This window comes from Mirounga leonina, unplaced genomic scaffold, assembly GCF_011800145.1.
Source record: "Mirounga leonina isolate KUSES-001 unplaced genomic scaffold, KU_Mleo_1.0 Mir_150, whole genome shotgun sequence".
Lineage (NCBI taxonomy): Eukaryota > Metazoa > Chordata > Mammalia > Carnivora > Phocidae > Mirounga > Mirounga leonina.
The window spans coordinates 34,447,734-34,467,566 of record NW_023270374.1 but is presented as its reverse complement, the minus strand read 5'-3'; the positions used below and the strand labels follow the sequence as shown (position 1 = coordinate 34,467,566).

At 43.1% G+C, this 19,833-nt stretch overlaps 2 protein-coding genes across 4 annotated transcripts in view; both read left to right on the top strand.

The window, feature by feature from the left end:
- Positions 1 to 108: 108 nt before the first annotated feature.
- On the top strand, positions 109 to 12,073 carry OSER1 (oxidative stress responsive serine rich 1). The gene is made up of 4 exons (XM_035006361.1): positions 109 to 242; positions 4,022 to 4,138; positions 7,023 to 7,136; positions 10,515 to 12,073. The coding sequence occupies exons 2-4, from the start codon at positions 4,062 to 4,064 to the stop codon at positions 11,200 to 11,202; spliced, it is 879 nt and encodes a 292-aa protein (XP_034862252.1). The 5' UTR covers positions 109 to 242; positions 4,022 to 4,061; the 3' UTR covers positions 11,203 to 12,073.
- Positions 12,074 to 18,280: 6,207 nt separating this feature from the next.
- Positions 18,281 to 19,833, top strand: part of JPH2 (junctophilin 2) — a 63,410-nt gene continuing 61,857 nt past the window's right edge. Inside the window, exon 1 of one of the 3 annotated variants that reach the window (XM_035006359.1) lies at positions 18,281 to 19,239. In XM_035006359.1, coding sequence (XP_034862250.1) covers positions 18,861 to 19,239 — 379 coding nt within the window. In that variant the 5' untranslated portion in view covers positions 18,281 to 18,860. The remainder of the gene's footprint in view (positions 19,240 to 19,833) is intronic. The other 2 variants (XM_035006360.1, XM_035006358.1) reach the window with 2 other exon arrangements.

Genomic DNA, 19,833 nt, shown 5'->3' with positions numbered 1-19,833 from the left:
GAGGCAAGGCCGGTGCCCCGCGCCTGCGCAGCCACCGCCTGCCGCGCTGCCGAGTCACTGGGATGGGAGGAGCATGAGCAGGGGGCGGGGCGCGTGGCTGAGTGACGCAGGCGCAGTGCGACTTCGGAGGCGCGGGCTGGCCCCTCCGCGGGTTTGGATCCGGGTCAGTCAGGCGCTGCGATCCGGGAGAGACGATCTGAACTGACGGGACTGGATTCCCGGAGCGCCCCAGCTGCGAGGAGGTGAGTGCCTTGACGTGACGGGGATAGGCCGTGGCATCGCGTTTCGACCTGCCGGCCCGGCCTGGCCTCGGGCGGCTTCTCCCGGGCTCGCCCGCCTCTCGTCGCGTCGTCCCCCGGCGCTGACTGCCTGGGCCGGGCCGGGCCTGGGCCTCTCCGCGCCCCCTCGGCAGCCGCGGCCTGGGTCGGCCCAGGCTCTGCTCTCTTTTCCGTTCCCGCGCCCCCGCGGTCCCCGCCGCGTCCCGCCCCTCCGCCCGCTCCTGCCCGGCTGTTGCTTCCCCTTTTCGCCTTCCTTGGCCGCCCTTTGCCCCTTCCCGCCCTTTCCCTCTTGTTTCCGAGCCCCAGCCTCGTTGGCTGCCTCTTCGGCTCCGCTCCCGCCTTCTCCTGCATCGGCACAACTCCAGCCTCTCATTCTGGCCGGGGGAGCATCCAGCAGAGGCACCTTCCAGCTGGAGACCCTGGACGGGCAGAGCTGGGGCCTTAGACAGCTCTCCACTCCCTGAGTAAACCCCCCCGCCCCCCGATTCTGACCTTTTCTCGTTTAATCGCGACCGATCCAGATTCGGGGGGTGGGGATAGAATTAACGCGGTGCTTTAGCTCTACGTCGAGCGTGTAGGGAGTGAGAAAGTGTGTAGAGAGAGGTGTGAATGTGTTTTGGTCTGGGGGCCGATAGTTTCAACCTAGACTTGTTTGTGTCTTAGGGGGTTGCAGGACAGGACTTTCTTTCCCGCACTCCGCGCTTCCTGGGAGGCTGGGAAAGTTTCTAAATAACATTGTGATGACACGCTTACGCGGGGATCCTTTATTGATCGATCTCAGGTCTTTTCAGGGTCCTGGAAATTTGGATCTAGGCTTGAGGTTAAAAGAGGTCATGGTTAAAACTACAAGATATAAATAAGATTGTGACACATGCTATTCGTTGAAACTCAGAGAAAACCAGGAATTTGCCCTTTTGATGGAGGAACTTAGTAGAATTTTACTTGTCATTTTTGAAAAGTTGGGAAAATCCGAGGCAAAGATAAATTGCCCCTTGTGATTTAACTTAGAACAATACAAAGTAACTTCTAATAGGCTTTTAAACTTTCATCTCTTTGGGAATTGTTCCATTTTCAAGAAGTCAGTGCAGTGAAAATGGAAAGAAATGTCTCCACAAATTTAATATTAATGAAAAAGGGCAAACCAATTATATGTTTCCCAGAGTTAGTTGTACAGCTCTTGATCTGAGTGAATGGGAAGCCAGGAATACAGAGGGGCATATTAAGTCTGTTGTAATTACTTACAAAAATGCTCTGATTTAGCTCTTAAGGTCATGTCTAAGACTCGCCTTTTCCCTGGGTTAATATAACAGAGGGAAGATGTGCATAATCAGAATATTGGAAGTCTGAAAATAGTTTAGACAGAACTTCATTCCTAAAGTTTTAGTCTATAGCCAGTTTTTATTTTGGTCTATTTTGGTTTTCAAATAATAGATCTTTTGGTGTGTCAACAAGAATGTTAACTAAGTTTGTATAAACATCTAGAGGTCACCTGCAGTGCAATTAAGTTAGGACTATATAATTAAAAATTACATATCTGGGTGCAAAGCTTCTTAGCACAGTGTTAGGGCAGGAATGAGACTCCAGGTCTTACAGGAATAGGGTTCACAGCCCTAGTATGTGTCAGGTTTATCCTTCTATCCCTAACATCCAGTCTAGTGCTAAAGCACATGGTAGGAATTCTGTAAATATTTGTGGATGGAGTGAATTTCTGTCTATAGAATTCAGCACTGTATATTTAGATGTGATGTGTACTGATTTCCAGAGAGCCCTGGAAAAGGGTTTGTGTAGGGTCTTCAGGGATGGGGAGACTGTCTTCAGATTGTTTAACTCTGTAAGGGCAAATAGTCTGAGCATTTGACTGACTAGTCATAAAGTAATTGAGGAAAACTATAAGCCAAACTTTAGTTCTGCCAGCAGGAAGAATTTGTTTATAATTTACAGTAGCACTCTTTAGGTGCTGTGGAGCTTCAAAAATATTAGGATATGTGATCTTTGCTCACCTCTCCCCCCAGATATATAGGACATTAATGTGTATCTGGGGGAGGATCCCCCTCTAAATCCAAAAGCATTAGAAACCAGCAAAATATGGAATTAATAATGTTTCCTCAAGTTCATGTACTGGTTAAATAAACCAGCAAGATATATGTGGGGAGTGTGTTCAGATTTTTTGATTTAAGAAGTTGCAGTAAAAGCTAGCTAAATTCTTTGGAGACTGTTTTCAGTGTTTGCCAGAGAGATCTGCCTAAAATACCTTCTTCTTCATGTAAGTAAATAAATAAATCAAACGAATAGTGTTAATTCCTTGCTTCCTTATTCTGCCACTGGTACTATATGATTACATTATATCAAACATATTATGACACTGTGACCTTTGGAATATTAGAGGTCTCACAATAACCTCAAACTCACCCCTGAAAAATGAGCAGATAAGGAATCAGAGAAGTTAGAAGGGTCCACAGAGAGGCACTGCTCCTTCTGAGAGTGCCTGGCGGGGCGGGGGGAAGGGGGTTAGATGGGGTTAGCAAGTTAGAAATAAGGAAAAGGTAAAGTTAATCCTTTGCTTCCCAAATCCGCCATCTTCTATTTTTTGTTTTACCTTTTTTCTTTCTGAGTCCCTCTGATATGTTCATAGATACTGACTTATTTTTTGTTCAGATTTGATGTTAACTAATTTATTACCTTAGTGAAAACAATCAGGAAACTAGATTTCAAAGGATTTATTGACAGACTTCTCTGCTTCTCTGTTGTGTCTCTTACTGCTTTGATTGGCCCCTGTTTCCCTTTTCTTTGTTTAAATATAAAAACCAAGGTGGAAGAATGGAGAAGTTTCATTAATCAAACTGGTTAAGTGGAGATCATTTAAAGGTGCATCTACAGAAAAATAATTTTTATATATATTTACTTTCCACCTTTTTCTTTTGGGAAGGTTTGTTCTATTTATCTTTTCAAGTTGCATGCATAGTTCATTTATTTTCTATCTTGTATAATAATTAAAAGCTAAAAAAATGAAGGTATCAACCTTATTGGTAAGAGTGTGGAATAATCAGTAATCATTGAAACATATTTGTAATCCTGCTTTAACAATGGTAACATCTTGATATCTGAGTATGAATATTTATGTGAATATTGATATCTGGGTCAGGATTGCTTTAGAGAAATGCTATCATGTGTCATGAAGTTATACTTAACGGGAAATGTTAGGGTTGGACTACACAAATACTCAGTATCATTTTAAAGGATCAGAGTGTTGTAGGTTGATCTTTTTCCTTTTATTTTTGGTACAAAGGTCATTTTGTCTGTAGGTTTCTAGACCTCTACAAGTGGACAAATTTTTACCCTGTTAAAAGGTATACTTAAACATAGATTTCAGGTGATCTAGTTTCCAAAGCTGTGTAACAGGATATTGGCATCAAGTATTTGGACAGTTTAAATTCTATCATAATAATTAAGATACAGAATTGTTGAATCACTATGTTGTACATCTGAAACTAATATAACATGTCAATTATACTTCAATAAAAAAATCTGTTATAATAAATACATGTTTCTATATCACTTCATTTGTCTTTTCTTAAGAAATAAAACCTACAGTCCCCAACTGCACTGAAAATTTCTTTTAGAAATAGAGATTTGCTTTTTTCCCGCTAACAAGTAGTAATAGTATCAGGAATATAGATTTTAACAAAAGGTATACTTTTGAACCTACCTGTTTTCACTTTGCTCATTTTATTTTTATTTTTTAGTATTAACGGCAACATCCATAGTAGTGTAAAAACTTTCACAATGAAATCTGAAGCCAAGGATGGGGAAGAGGAGAGTCTACAAACTGCTTTCAAGAAATTAAGAGTGGATGCATCAGGGTAATTAAATATGTAATATATTATTTGGGAATTGCTTACTAGATTTAAATAGCCCTTTCCCCTGAAGAAGATCTCATTCTCTTCTAAAATTTCTCATTATTCATAAAAGATTAAAATGTTAATAGTGTGGCATTCTACCAAATTGTGCACAGCATTATTTTACTTATAAAGGAAACTCTTAATGTTAAATTTTGAAAAGTAACTCATTTGTACTCCCAAGTTGGGTGTTTTGGTATCCCTTAGTTTTGAGGAGGGTTCCCCACCTCCCTCTTGAATCAGAATTATCGAGCAGTGTCCCATCAGGAATTTCCTCATGCATCTCTAGGGAATCACTGTGTTTTTTCCCTAAAAGTGAATTGGCTCCATAGAAATCCACAGACATTCTCGATTTCATATGCTCTGATTGCTGAGTCTATCACTATGGAAACCTCTATTCATTAGGGTTCTGTCACTGAGATCAATAATCTTGGACCCTTTAGCCAAACTAATTAGAGCACCTGCAGACCAGCTGCTGTCTGCATGTTAATATTTCGCCCTTTGCAAAATGTTCTGTGCAGGACTCTTTTCATCCCCATTCTTCACCCCAGGACAGAAGAAATCTCAAATCTTTGATAGATACAGGAATATTTCTTTTCATGAATGGAAAATAAACCCTAGAAGCTCAGAGTAGAACACTTCACAACAAGTAATAATCACTGAGATTTATTACTCACTTTCTATGCCCTAGACACTGGCTTAAGTATCTATACACATTATTTAATTCTCACTACCAACTTAGAAGATAGATACTATAGTTATTCCGGTTTACAGATGAGTTAAATCACTTGCTAAAGGTCACATTGGTGAGAAGTGGTAGAGTAAGGATTTGAGCCCAATTTGCCTCCAGAACCTGTGCTTTTAACCATTCCTTTATATGATACCTTGAAGACAACATGAAGAGTTGCACACAGTACTTGGCACATAGTAAAAATTAAATAGTAGTTGTTATAGCTGTTTGTTTATTGCTAGTACTTTTTTTTTTGGTCTACCAGGTGAGAAGATTTATACTAATGGGTTTGCACAGAAACTGTTAATAGTGCTCCCATTTGCTTCCATGATACTACAAATAAATATCTTCTCCTTGCAGTGGCTTTTCTCATATGGTCATATTTGCCATTTAAATTGATCAGTAATTTTTAAGTCATTTTGGGAAATAAAAACAAAGCAGAGAAATAGATAGTTCCAGATTATGGTCACATTCCTTTGTGATTTCTGGTATAGAAATAATTTTTTTAGTCAGGAAAATGCTAGGAATGTGTATACACATACACACACATATACATATAAATCCCTTAATGTATATAAATTCATATGAGTAACTCTTCATACACAGATTTCTTTCCTGGTGTTTTAAGAAGTTGGAACATAAAATTAAGCTATTTCCATACCGCTAAAAATACCTGGAACATTAAAAACAACAACACCTTTGAAGATTTAATATCTGACCATACAAGCTATGGTCAGTTATTGCATCTTTATAGTCTGTGATCTGCTTGGAGTAAAATTGTAGAAAGGGAAGGAGCAGTGGAGAACATTTGAGAAAACTGAGTAAGAGTAGAGGGGGTGAGTCATTACCATGACTAAGCAGAATAAGACTTGTGTAATGTATCATATGGTTCTAGTTGTTTCATATTGTTGCTGATTTACAAATGGGACATCTGAGGTACTGACTCATAAACTAACCAAGCCTTGCCAGGAATTTAGCGTGATCCTGTTCAACAGGTTTCCATTCCCAATGGTATTTGTCTTATCAGGATAAATCTCTATTTATTTATTAGAAAACAACATAATCCTTTTTATCTGATTATAAGATAATACATGCTTATTATAGAAAAATTCACAGAAACAAAAAGGAAGTAAAAATCTCAATTTACCATGCCTGCTATTAACAATCTAGACCATCTATACTTAACACCATACAGTTTTTTGACATAGTTGAGATCATAATATATGTATAGTTGTTTATCTCATTCTGTTTCTCTTAATGTTAAGTTATAAGCATTCTCTTGTGTCATTCAAGTTCTTTGTACACTTAATTTGTAATAAAGTCCTAATATTCCATTGAATAGATGTGTCATTAATATAATGTAGTGTTTTCTATTTTCTACTGGACATTTAGGTTATTCCTGTTACTTTTTATTTTAAATTAATTTCAGTGAGCATCCTTTTACTTAGTAGATTAATGTTTCTTTCTAAAGGATTGTTACTAATACCACAGCATGTATAGTAGGAGCCCAGTGTGTGTGTATATGTATATATTGAAAAGATCTGGAAGGATTTATACCAAAATGTTAATGTTGTAAATCTCTGGGTTGTGAGATTATAGACATTCATTTTTTCTCTCAAATTTTTTCGTCTTCTTTCCTGGGAAACCTGTATTACTTCTGGAATTTTAAATTGCAAAGATTTAACTTCCAGTAATATTTCAAGTTTATTAGTTGTCAGAAATACTCATTTTCAAGTTAGAATGAGTCTCCTGAAGTTTTTGCTCCTCAACTTAGTTCTCATGGCTCTGATTTGCCCACATAAAATAAGTGGTCAGTGTCATTAGGGTTCTCTGTGGACGTAAGACCTTATCTGCCCCAGATAAACAGCCTAAAAGTCTATTTATATCCTGCTGCTGGTCATACTTCAGAATTACTCTTTGGCTTATGATTCTGCAACCATGGGCTTTTAGGGATCCCCTAAATTTGGTTTTGGAGGAAAATTTAAAAGGTGAGCAATTTTTTGAGAAACTCAAATGACAGAGAAAGGTATTAATACAAATTGTGTTTGAGTTGGTGAGAGCAGTAAGTTCTCTTCCTTTCAGTTTTCTGTAAGCAGTAAACTTCGTTGTTTTCTTCAGGTCCATAGCATCTCTGTCTGTTGGAGAAGGCACAAATGTCAGAGCATCAGTCAGAACATCAGCAGATGAGACCAAACCGAAAACCTCATGTGCACCTAAAGACAGTTGGCATGGGTAAGAGCTTCTTACTGCAGATGATTTTTATCCCAATACTTTATAAATTACTACTGGACTTTCCTGAGTATCCAGAAAGGAGTATGTTAGATACAGAACCCCAAACCCAATGATTAGAGATGAGCCATTCTTTTCGATTGAGAATACGCTGAGACTTGCTATGTGGCTTGGTTCATAGACAGTTTTTATAAATGTCCTATGTGTGTTTGAGAAGACTGAGTCTTCTCTAATCATTCTTGGGTTTTTTTATGTCTCTTAAATCAAGCTTTTAAATGTATTATTTGAATCTTTTTTCAATCTATCAGTAATTGAGAGATGTATGTTGAAATCTTCCCTATGGGAGTGAATTTGTTTGTTTTCCCTTTAAGTTCCATATTTTAATTTTATGTATTTTGAAGCCATTTTGTTAGGTTTATACAGTCTAGGTTCATACCAGTTTAGACTGTTTTCTTCCTAATGAATTGAGATTTTTAATGATGTAAGTGACATTCTTAATTCCTCATAATGGCTCTTGTCTTAAAGTCTGTTTTTTCCAAATTGATATAATTAATCCAGTTGTCTTTTGGTTGGTATTTGCCTGTTGTATTTTTTTTTATCTTTTATTTTCAACCATTGTGTGTTTTAAAATTTTAGATGTGTCTCATAAATATATATGGCTTATTTTGTTTTATTCATTCTGATAATTTTTTAAACTGAGTTCAGTGCATTTACATTTATTTTGATTATTGATTGATATATTTAGACTTGTTTCTAGCATTTTACTTTATGCTATTTGTCCTACTTCTTTGTGTTTGTTATTTGTTTTTTTACTCTTCCTACCTTCCCTCTTCTTCTCCCTCATTTTAAAAAATGGTTTGAAATGGGTTTGTTTTTTTTTTTTTGCCCCCCACCACTTTTCCTTCTATTGGCTTGGAAATTATATGCTGTGTTTCTATTCTTTTAGTAGTTAGCCTTGAAATTCCACTGTACTGCTTATTAACAAAGACAAAAGTTAATCCAGTGACCCTTGAACTACACGAGGGTTAGGGGTGCTAACCTCTGTGCAGGTCAAAAATCCATATATAACTTTTGACTTCCCCAGACTTTACTACTAGTAGCCCACTGTTGACCAGAAGCCTTACAGATACCATAAATAGTCAATTAACACATATTTTATATGTTTTATGTATTATATAGTGTATTCTTACAATAAGATAGAAAAAACATTAAGAAAATTGGGAAGAAAAATTACATTTGTAAGTACTGTAGAAAATCCACGCATGTAAGCGGGCCCTTCAAACCCTTCTTGTTCAAGCATCAGCGGTATTTTAACCCTCCGTACAATCTTTTTACTTAGACCTCCTGACTTCCATGTGTAGTTGCCCAATATTTTAGTTTTCTCGCTCATTATTTAAATAAACAGTGTTTGTCTATCTCATTTACAATTTCTTTGCTCACCATTCTTGCATCTCAGACCTTCCATATACGATGCATCGCCTTTCTTTCTTCCTGAAGTACTTTCTTCAGAAATTCCTTTAGCAAAGGTCTGTTGTTAGTAAATAGGGTCTCTTGTAGAACTCCCCATAGAATGAATTTGAATGATGCCCCCTCCTTGTATAACATCATGTTCTATTGTAAATATACTTTGATTTATCTGAAAATGTCTTTGTTTCATCCTTGTTCTTGAAAGATACACCTGATTTAATATGCCTGAAGTCCTAGTTCTAGATTGAGTTATTTTCTCATAACTCTGGAAGATACTCATTGTCTTCTGGCTTCATTATTGATGTTGAAAAGTCTACCCTTACTGTTCTTCTTTTTGGGAATAATCTGTCTAGTCTCTGGCTGTTTTTAAGATGTTCCGGTTTTGGAGAATCTGCAGTTTTGCTACAGTGGGTCTAGATGTGGATTGCTCTTTATTTGTCCTGTTTCAGGGTGCTGCCTCTATCTGTAGATCTCTTTCATCAATTCAGAAAATTTATCAGCCCTTATCTCTTCAAAAATCACTTGTCCTCCATGCTCTATATTCTTTCCTTGGGAAACTCCAGATTTCTTATTCTATTTTACATATTTTTTTAACTTTTACATTTTTCCAAGTTTCCTCCAAGTCTCTGTACTCACCTTTTAGGTCAGGGGGAGGCAAACTTTTTTGTAAAGGGCCAGATGGTAAATATTTTAGGCTTTGGAGGCCAAGAGGTGAGATTCAAGGATATTATGTAGGTATGTATATAGGCGAGAAAATTCCTGCCCTGCCCCATTTGCCTGATGCATGCCATTCTGGCCGGTGGACACATTTTGTGTTCAGTTGCTTGGTTTCGGGATGAAATGATTAGCCAGGTGGAGGGGGGGGTGGGTGGCAGTACTGGAGTCAGTTTTACCCTGTGCCCCAATGGCACCCAGATGCCAGCGTGCCCTTCTTTCCTCCAGAGAGCCCTGCACAAGCCAGACTCTTGAACTGAGATTCCACCCCTCAGGTGCTGGCAGTTGCTGACAGCAGAGCCCCAGCCTGTGGATGGGACCAGCGTGGGACCACTGCAGTGGTGTGACACATCTGCTGGCCAGGAAGGCAGGCACAGGGAGGCTCACAGTGCTAGCCCCCAGGAGCAGTCCCTATGGGCTGTATGAAAACAGCCAGTTTGGACCCACAGACTGCAACTGGCTGAACTGTGTTACAGATAATTCAGATTTATCTTCCAGTTCAGGATTTCTTTCCTTAGCTCTATTCTGCTGCTTGGCCCAGCCATTTAATTTAATGTCAAATACAGTTGTTGTTGTTGTTTTTAAAGTTCTTTTTATTTCTGTTTTCAGTTTTGCTCGGCAGTTTTGAGTCTCTCTCTCTTTTTCTTATTTCCTTTGCTCAGCTCTTTTATTTATTTAAATGTTTTATTAAAAGTTATGTAGAGTGTCTGGTAATTCCCAATATCCATAAAAACTTGAGGGAGTCTGAATTTATTTGTCAGCTGTTACTAGTGGTAGAAATGAATCTTAAGCCTGCTGCTCTGTGTGGCAATCATGACATCATGACATAGTGGCCATTGGCATCATTAGCCACAAACAGTGGTATGGAAGCTGCTATGTTCGGAGCACAGAGCACAACAGTTGGGCTTTACAGCATCAAGTGGTTTGGGGCGGGCACGTTCTGCACCCAATGTTTGGCCCAAGAAATGCAATTAGAACCTCCCCTTTACCTCTCCTGTTTCTATAGCTTGTTAATAAGGAGATGTTGAAGTTTTTGAGATGCAGACTTAGGCAGCTTGAAAACAGAGGTAGGCACATCTCTTTGGGGGAAACTTAGGACCTCAGACTCGAGGAGAGGAAGTAAATTTCCAGCTATCACAAAGAATCTGCTTAGGACAGCTGTGTGTCCCAACATCTTTTTGTGCACTGTTTTCCTCTTAGGTCTACAAGGAAGTCTTCACGAGGAGCAGTAAGAACCCAGCGTCGTCGACGTTCTAAGTCTCCTGTCCTTCATCCTCCAAAGTTTATACATTGCAGTACAATAGCTTCTTCTTCCAGCAGCCAGCTCAAGCACAAAAGCCAGACTGACTCCCCTGATAGCAGCAGTGGGCTGGGAATTTCCACCCCTAAAGAGTTCACTGCAGGAGAATGCTCTACTTCTCTCGATACTAATCACACAGGGGCAGTCGTTGAGCCTTTGAGAACTTCGGTTCCCAGGCTCCCATCAGAGAGTAAGAAGGAAGACTCCTCTGATGCTACCCAAGTCTCCCAAGCAAGTCTCAAGGCCAATGATCTCTCTGACTTTCGATCCGTTTCCAGGCTAAACCAGGGCAAGCCATGTGCATGCATAGGCAAGGAGTGCCAGTGTAAGAGATGGCATGATATGGAAGTGTATTCCTTTTCAGGCCTGCAGAGTGTCCCTCCCTTGGCCCCAGAACGAAGATCCATGCTTGAGGACTACTCTCAGTCGCTCCACACCAGAACTCTGTCTGGCTCCCCCCGCTCCTGTTCTGAGCAAGCTCGAGTCTATGTGGATGATGTGACCATTGAGGACCTGTCAGGCTACATGGAATATTACTTGTATATTCCCAAGAAAATGTCCCACATGGCAGAAATGATGTACACCTGATAGCAAGAAGCTAAGTAATATGCTTTAAACCAATGAAGGGTTGTCAGAGAGATTTAGTTAATGGCAGACCTTGCGGCCACGTTATGTGAGAAGACATCTCCTTCTGCTCACTGTGCTTGCAATAAAAACTTTTCTTGGCATCTCCGTTCATCTTCGTTCTTTAAACTCACTCTCTGCGTTCTTACATACGCACCAAAGCAAGCAGATCAAAGGAAAATCCCTCTTCTTTAGAAAAAGTTTCTGGGAGTTGAAGAAACCATAACTACTTGACTGGGAGCGATGGGTATATGGTAAAAGGCTTTGTAAAGCAGGGCATTTTTCAGATCTGTTTAAGATTTGTTGGCCCGGGAAAATGAAACGTTTTGTAACTGGACTGAACATTCGTCATGCTGCAGTTGCCAGCCCAGAATCTTAGAAGTTCTATGACTGCTTTGAAGCGTCTCTGATTTAACACAAGCTTATTGTGTCTTTCAGGGTTCCTTATGTTATTGTTAAGCCAGAAATCGAAGGTTTAGATTCAGTGTGAATAAACTAGCTGGCCTGCCCTATATTGTTTGAAAGAATCATCAACCATCACCAAACAAACCCCTGCTGGCACTTGGTGTGTGAAGTTTCTCGGGTCAGAAGCAGCGAGGAGCGGGCTGCTTTGGTTGGAAGGAGGGGGTGTAATATTTGAAACCAGCGTGCGTCTTCTCCATCTGTGGCATTTTAACACACGTGGCATGTTTCAGTCCGTTGTGATGTAGATCTCATGCCCCAGTTTCAAATGTTCTGGATGGATAGTATCTCTGCACTGCCCTCCCGCCCCAGCCAACCCAACACAGAATTTTATACATGCTGTATCTTGCATTTCTGGTTGGCCATCCAAAAATTCCCTCCAAAGTGTGGTGGAGGAAAAAAAAAATCTCTCCTCTGTTTCAGCTGGAGGACAAATCCCGGTCTTTTTCAGGTGGCTCCAGAGTGAGTTTTACACAGACCACGTAACGTATTTCAATTCAGACCATCATCCTAAGTGTTCCCATCAAATTTAGTGAAAACTTGTCCCACCGTGTTAATGTCATGTTAACAGAAAGTTTAACTTTTATTTAGATGACAAAATAAGCTTTAATTCTCTACTAAAACATCCCACTTACTGGAGTTGGTTCATGACAGTGGGGTCTGGGCTTCCCACGTAATGTGATTTGTACTTGGGAGAGGTGGGAAGGGTATTCCCGGGAAAAGCCCTGAACATAAGTAGTGGGAGATCTCTGCTAGTTACTAGTGTAGTGTGGATTTAGTGACATCTGCGGGTTGTGGTTTGAGCAAGGGGGCACAACACCTTGCCATCACAACACTGGAAGTGGAGAGATTTCTTTTTTTTTTTTGTAAAGATTTTATTTATTTGACAGAAATAGCGAGAGCAGGAACACAAGCAGGGGGAGTGGGAGAGGGAGAAGCAGGCTTCCCGCTGAGCAGGGAGCCTGATGCGGGGCTTGATCCCAGGACCCTGGGATCATGACCTGAGCCGAAAGCAGACGCTTAACGACTGAGCCACCCAGGTGCCCCAGCGGAGAGATTTCTTAATAATGCTACCAGAAGGAATGCTATTGCATATACCTAAGGCAACAGTTGTGAAACCTTTTGGTCTCAACTCATTTACAAATTAAGGATGCCAAAGCTTTTGTTTTTGTGGATTATACTTATAAATATTTGCCATATTAGAAATTAAAACAAAATTTTAAAATGTGTATTACTTGATTTAAAAATTATTTTATTACATGTTAACATTTTTAATTGAAAAATTAACAATATTTTAGTGAAAAGAGTGGCGTTTTACAGTTTTGCAAATTTCTTTAATGTTTGCCTTAATAGAAGACAACTAGTTCTCATACCTGCTTCTGCATTCAACCTCTTGTGAACATTGTGTGTCGTGTGACCTCTAGAAAATTCTGTACACTTGTGGGGGAATGAGCATGAAAAAGGCAGTTAATACGTTAATATCACAAAAGTCGCTTTGACCTCACAGATACCCTGAAAGCGTAGATCCCAGACCACACTTTAAGAACCACTGAGTAGGCCATTAGAATTTCTACTGTAAAGGCACCTACCACCCACCCCCTCATCTCCACAACTAGTGTCTTGCTTCACCTTTTGTACTGGCGAGAGTGGAGCAATTCGGGCTTAGTGTGGTACTTGAATGAAGATGGTTCCTCAGTCTTTTAAGTCCTTTTTAGCTTTTAAGTCCTGTAGTCTGGTTATTTACTTAATTCTGTATGCTAACAGAACAGTCATCAGAGAATGAAGTAAGATGCGCCTTCCTTTCAAACAAAAATTGTCATGAGCAGGGGTGTCGGGACAAAGTTCCAATGGCTGAGTACCCTGTTGAAGAAATCCAAACTTGGGTGGAAGCTAAGCATTCCAGGTCCATGGGAATAAGTTTTAAGTATTTACATCTCAGTCAAAATCTCAAAACATGAATCTTGAAGCTAAAAGTTACTCTGCTCAGACCCAGTTGGGCCAACTTTAATATGAATGTCCCTCACTGGAACATTTGACCTTTTGTGAGTGCAGTTTATCTTTCTTGAATGCACCCTGGGTGATGGATTCAGATTATGGATTGAGAAATTTTACTCTGATGTTTTGAAAAGTAGCATCCTGACATGTGCCTTTAACTATTCATAGAACATTCATTCATCCATTTATTCAGCAAATACACCTGGAGTGCCCGCAACCATACTAGGTGCTGGGAATAGAACAGCAAGCAGAATGACATCCTTGTACTCAATGGAAAGAGGAGGATTCCAATATCGTAAGGGCTGGGGCTGGGGACAGGGTGGTTCTTTTATTTGGGTGGTCAGAGAAGCTTCTGTGATGAGGTCGGTGACATTTGAGCTGAGACCCAGCAAAGATGTCAATGCAGCTTGAAGCAGGCGAGGCCACGGAAGCGTGGGGCAGGGGGCAGATCATGGAGGGCCTTGCAGGCCATTTTAAGGGCTGTGATTCCTGACTAAGGTAAGGGGCCATTTGGGGGGGGTTGGAGGAGAGGCGAGGCCTATCAGACTGGCCTTTACCAAGGGCACTGGCTGTTCTGTGTGGACTGAGGGGAGCAGGAGAAGGGGAGGCAAGGAGGCGGTTGGGAGGTCACTGCAGTAAATCGGGCAATGGGCTTTGGTGGCTTGGACGCTTGGCAGTGCAGAGGAAAAGATGTATTCTGGAACTAGTTTAGAGGTACAGCTGAGGGGATTTGCTGATGGATTGGATACAGGGTGTGAGAGAAAAACTGCAATTAAGGACTCCACATCAGAAGCTGAAGCCGGCTGGAGGAGCACATACGGGAGGAGAGTTGGGAGTCTGGTTTTGCTCTTAACCAAGTGTGAGGTGCTTCTGAGACCCCCTGTGGCGACGTTGGTGGTGGACCTATATGGAAGATCAGTGGGGAGGTACAGGCTGGAGGCACAAATGTAGGAGCCGTAAGGATATGGGTGTTACTTAAAGCTCAGACTGGAGGAGACCACCTAGGACGTGAATGTAGGTAAAGACCCAGACAGAGGACCAAGCTCTGAGACATTCCCACGGTCGAGAGGTCAGCGGAATGAAGAGGAACCAGCCAAAGCCCTAGGCAGGAGCAGCCCGTGAGGCGGGCGCAGAATCAAGAGAACAGTCCTATCGGTCAAGTGAAAAAGCGTTTAATTAAGAAGGGACTTGAAAGCTGCCAAATGGTGCAGAGAAGGAAAGGTGAGCACCCACAATGTGCAGGCACTGGGCATACAAGCGTGAGCCGGAGCACCAGGCACTTAGTATGCGTTCATGCTTTTTATTTGGAATGACGATAATCCTTGCTTCAAACAACACACAGTTGGAGAAAGAGCCCACATGTGCAAAGGCACCTAACCCAGCCAGGAAAACTTGTCTGGGGAGGCGGGGCTTCTTCAGCTGAGTCCTCAGTGGCTGAGAAGTACTCAAGTGGGTTTCTGTGTGCAGGCCTTCTCTCTGTTCTGGATTTTTTGGGTCCCTCCCCTCTAGGCTCCCTAGGAAGCGATCCACACCTGAGAAATGAGAAACAAACGGAGCAAATGACTACCCTTTCTGATCAAAGAACAGAACGACAGACGAAGAAAAGACCTGGGAAAAAGCAAGAATGGGATAGCTCTTTAAAAAGTGGTTTCGGGGCGCCTGGGTGGCTCAGTTGGTTAAGCGACTGCCTTCAGCTCAGGTCATGATCCCAGGGTCCTGGGATCGAGCCCCACATCGGGCTCCCTGCTCTGCGGGAAGCCTGCTTCTCCCTCTCCCACTCCCCCTGCTTGTGTTCCCTCTCTCGCTGTGTCTCTCTCTGTCAAATAAATAAATAAAATCTTTAAAAAAAAAAAATAAAAAGTGGTTTCGAATTCATTCCAAGTTTAGTAAATTCCCCTCTCTTCGGGGAACTGGGTTTTCCTAAGGAAAAGTTGCTGTGACGCGCAGATGGCCTCCAGAGGCCTCCCTTTCCCTGGAATGCATTGGTTTAACAGAGGCAAAAGCCTCTCTCGAAAAGTTCAGCACTGGTCACCTAAGGCCAGTACCAAATTTGGCAAAAAATTTAAACTTTTAAGAAATCAAAATGTCCCTTCACCAATAACATATAGTTTATCAGCTTAAAAAGTGAAAAACCACAGGGCAATGTTGAGTCAACATGTATTGTGAAGAGTAAGGAGTATTTCGGTGTCAAGATATTTAGTATTTAGGGGGTGATTCTGACTTACCTCTTTGGTGACTATCTTATTAAGCATTCTAGTTTGAAGAGCAACTTATCATGTGAGCATAATATTAATAATAGCTAATATTTATTAGGTGTTTAGTGTGTCCTAAGCCTTTTTACGGTATGAAGTTACCCAACCATATAAAGAAGATACTGTTATCCTGAATACTAATAATCCTTTGAGGTAGGTACTTTTACAGTTGAAGAATTTGTGGCTTAGGGAAATTAACAGTTGGTCCAGGGTCACCCCTTGGTGACCACCCCTGTGGTCTAACTCCACAGCTACCCTACCCTACCCAGCCTGTGCTACACCTTCATGAATCCATGGACCATAGGCTGGGTAGCGTAGGTAGCTGTGGAGCTGTGTCTCTCTCTGTCAAATAAATAAATAAAATCTTAAAAAAAAAAAAAAAAGTTTCTTAATTTGAAAACATACAGTGGTTCTTAACCAGGAATGAGTCAGATTCGTCTGAGGAGCTTTTAAAAAATACAACTGCCCAAGCCTTTTCCGGGTACAATCTATTCATTGGTTTGGGGTGGGGGGAGCTCTGGAATCTGGAATCTTTTTATGTGTTGAAGTTCAACAGGTGTTGAACTTAAGTCTTATGTGTACCCACTCTTGGTAGGGAACCACCATAGGGAGCTGCACGGATGCACAGTGGCTAAATTTATCAGGTGGAAAAGCTCAGAAGGACACAACCGCCATCCCGCCTTAGGACAGGATTATGGTGATTCGTCCAGCATTTAACTACAAAGCCTATTGAACTTGGGCAATTGAAACTCCTCTAACTTCCACGTGGAGATGTTGCTTTCCTCTCCTCTTCGGAGCAGAGCTGGAAAGAAACACGTGATTCTCCAGAGACCTTGGTGAGAAGTGGCAAAAGCAGAGCTCTCTGGGGTAGGCAGCAAGGCAATCTTAGAAGTGAATTTGTATAAGCAGTTCAGTCCGTCCACCTGGCCGGATGGTGAGTCCAAACCTAGACGATGCAGTGTTTATCCGGGGCTACTTGCTGCCTGTCCCCTCGGCGAACAGCCAGCGATAGTGAGCTCAGTGAGCTCAGAGGCTGCGTGTTTCTGCCTGAGGGTGAAACGTGGACCCAGAAGGGGCTCTTTAACAGCGAAGGAACCAGGAAGGACTAGGAGTCTGCTGGATGAAGGGAGAGAACATTTTCTGTCCATTTCTGAAACAAGAACAAATCTTCTGCGGTGACTTCAAGGAGCCTGAGTCATCGTGGGATTTGGAGTATGTCAGATTAAGTTTGAAGTCAGATAATAGTCCAATAGTTCTCAAGTGCCTTCTGCGCTTGCTTTTTTAGTGATTTCTATCCTTCCCCTCCTCCGTATCTCTCCATCTCCACTCTCCACCCCCCACAGCAGCTTCCTGTTCTTGATGGCTCCTACCTTTCCCAGAATTACTCTATGCTCCTGTTAACCCTGGGCTCAGTTGAGATTTCCAGTCATTAGTCCTGGCCACAGCTTCATGTCATAGAGATTTATTTTTCCCTTTCCCTGAAGTTTGGTGGGAACCTGAGTGCTGGGAATCCACCCAGGCCCTTCACTCCTGACCCTGCCCCCAAAGCTTTCTGAAGTCTGGCCTCACAGGCTCTGAAGACACCAGAGAAAAAGAAAACTTGGAAAGGGGATATTTTTTTAAAAAATCACGGTCCTCGAGTATTGCGGAGACAACCTCATTCCAAATAACCAGCAACCCTGTGTCTCAGAGATAAAGAAGGACAGGCTCCTCGCCCCTCAGAGGAGAGAGCCAGGGAGCGTTCAGTGCCTTCTGCAGGCTCTTTCCAGGGTTTTCCCGGGGGTGTGGAGAGGGATTGGGGGTTGTGCATGAGCGCTGGACTCGGTTTTCTCTATCTTCCAGACTCTGTTTTCAGAACCTCACTTCTCTTCCTGAGTTCCCTCCTCTGCTTTCAAAAGCGTATGTGAAACCATGCCCATTCCTTTCTCTTTAGGTCACCAGATTCCTTTACGGGACTGGCAGCGGGTATAGCCCCAGGTCCTGTTAGGGCATGTGAGTGGTGGTGGGGCTGAGATTTGCCAACCTCTACACTCTGGGGGATTTTAAGTGTTCCAGGACTAGCTGTTCTGCTAGTCCTCCTTTTCCCTCCCCTCCCTGACCCTTCTGCCCTTTCCCCTCCTGCAGACTCAGGGGACCCCGAAGGTGGAAGGGAGCTCCTACCCAGGGGGAAGAAAACCCATCCAATTGCCCTAGCTGCCTACACTTAGTTCTCAGCTGCCCTTCCTCGCCCCTCCAGCTACTCCCTGGGTCTGAAGCACTAGCCCAGTTTGAAACACCCCTCCCGCTTTGAAGGAGGCTGGGCTAGCCAGGGGGTTATTTTGGGAGCAGCTTCTGAGATCCAATGGCCTTGTTAGGGCAACAATGACCTTTCCATCCCAGGAGGAGGGCAGGATCCAGAGGGGCGGGGCAGCGGCAGGGAGATCGACAGCCCCGCACACCCACTGGGTGGAGAAGGGGGCCAGCCGGCTGCAGGAATTCAGCCTCAGGCTGGGGGCTGTCACCAAGGGAGAATTTACTCTCTTCGAAACAGACTGGGGACCCCTCCACCCCACCCCTTTCACTGTGCTTCTTAAAGGGATCACACCGTTTTTCCTTTGACTCCAGGGAAGCCAGACTTGGGACACTCTATGGAGACTTTGAATCTTTCCCTCCTGCTTCCTTCCCAACTGGCAGCCTTCCTCTGGCTGGTTGAGTGGGGGCCTCCCAGGCATGGCACTGACCAGCCGACCCAGTGCTGACTTGGCTCCTGGGCTCATTCAGCCTCTGGTGGCATCTTGCTTTCTCCCTCCTGGGGCACAGTGGTGAGTCAGGGGCGCCCAGCCCTGAGTGTGCTTGGAGCGTGTCGCTGGCACCCCCCATCGCCCTCTCTCCCCCAAGCTGGAGGACGGTGAAGCTGTCAGGGGCTACGATGAGATGAGTGGGGGCCGCTTTGACTTTGATGATGGCGGGGCATACTGTGGGGGCTGGGAGGGGGGAAAGGCCCACGGACATGGACTGTGCACGGGCCCCAAGGGCCAGGGCGAATACTCGGGCTCCTGGAACTTTGGCTTCGAAGTGGCGGGCGTCTACACCTGGCCCAGTGGGAACACCTTCGAGGGATACTGGAGCCAGGGCAAACGGCATGGGCTGGGCATAGAGACCAAGGGGCGCTGGCTCTACAAGGGCGAGTGGACGCACGGCTTCAAGGGACGCTACGGAACTCGGCAGAGTGGCAGCAGCGGGGCCAAGTATGAAGGCACTTGGAACAATGGCCTGCAGGACGGCTATGGCACCGAGACCTATGCAGATGGAGGTGAGCCCAGCCTGGGGCCGGCAGAGCTAGTAGGAGCCAGACCAGTGGGGAAGACTGGTGGAGGGTGGGGAGAGGGAGGGGCAAGGTGACACAGAATCAGAAAAGCCAGGATGCTCTTTGCTGTGTGGCGTTGGGCAAGCTGCCTACCTCTCTCAGCATCCATTTCCTCGTTAGTAAAGGTGGGGCTAATAACAGGGCCATTGAGCAGTGTTCAGGACAAGACCTGCTGTAACACACTCAACACACATTCAGTAAAACCTAACTACTACTGTTTGCATGCTAGGATGACAAACAGCCATGGAATATACCCTGGCTTGTGCTCTAGAAGAATTTGGTTCTAATCTCAACTTTGCCATGAAAATTATTTTCAAGCAATAGATCATGAAGTATTTATTCATTCACCCATCCATCCATCCACCCACTCATCCATCCACCCACCCACCCATCCATCCATCCATCCACCCATCTATCCACCCACCCACCCATCCATCCATCCACCCACTCATCCATCCATCCACCCATCTATCCATTCACCCACCCATCTACTCATCCATCCATCCATCCATCCATCCATCCATCCATCCATCCATCCAT

Excerpts from the sequence above, each read along its gene's own strand:
- OSER1 (XM_035006361.1), top strand. The coding sequence starts at position 4,062 with ATGAAATCTGAAGCCAAGGATGGGGAAGAGGAGAGTCTACAAACTGCT. Across the intron at positions 4,139-7,022 it reads TTAAGAGTGGATGCATCAGG|GTCCATAGCATCTCTGTCTG; the intron begins GTAATTAAATAT and ends TGTTTTCTTCAG. Across the intron at positions 7,137-10,514 it reads CCTAAAGACAGTTGGCATGG|GTCTACAAGGAAGTCTTCAC; the intron begins GTAAGAGCTTCT and ends TTTTCCTCTTAG.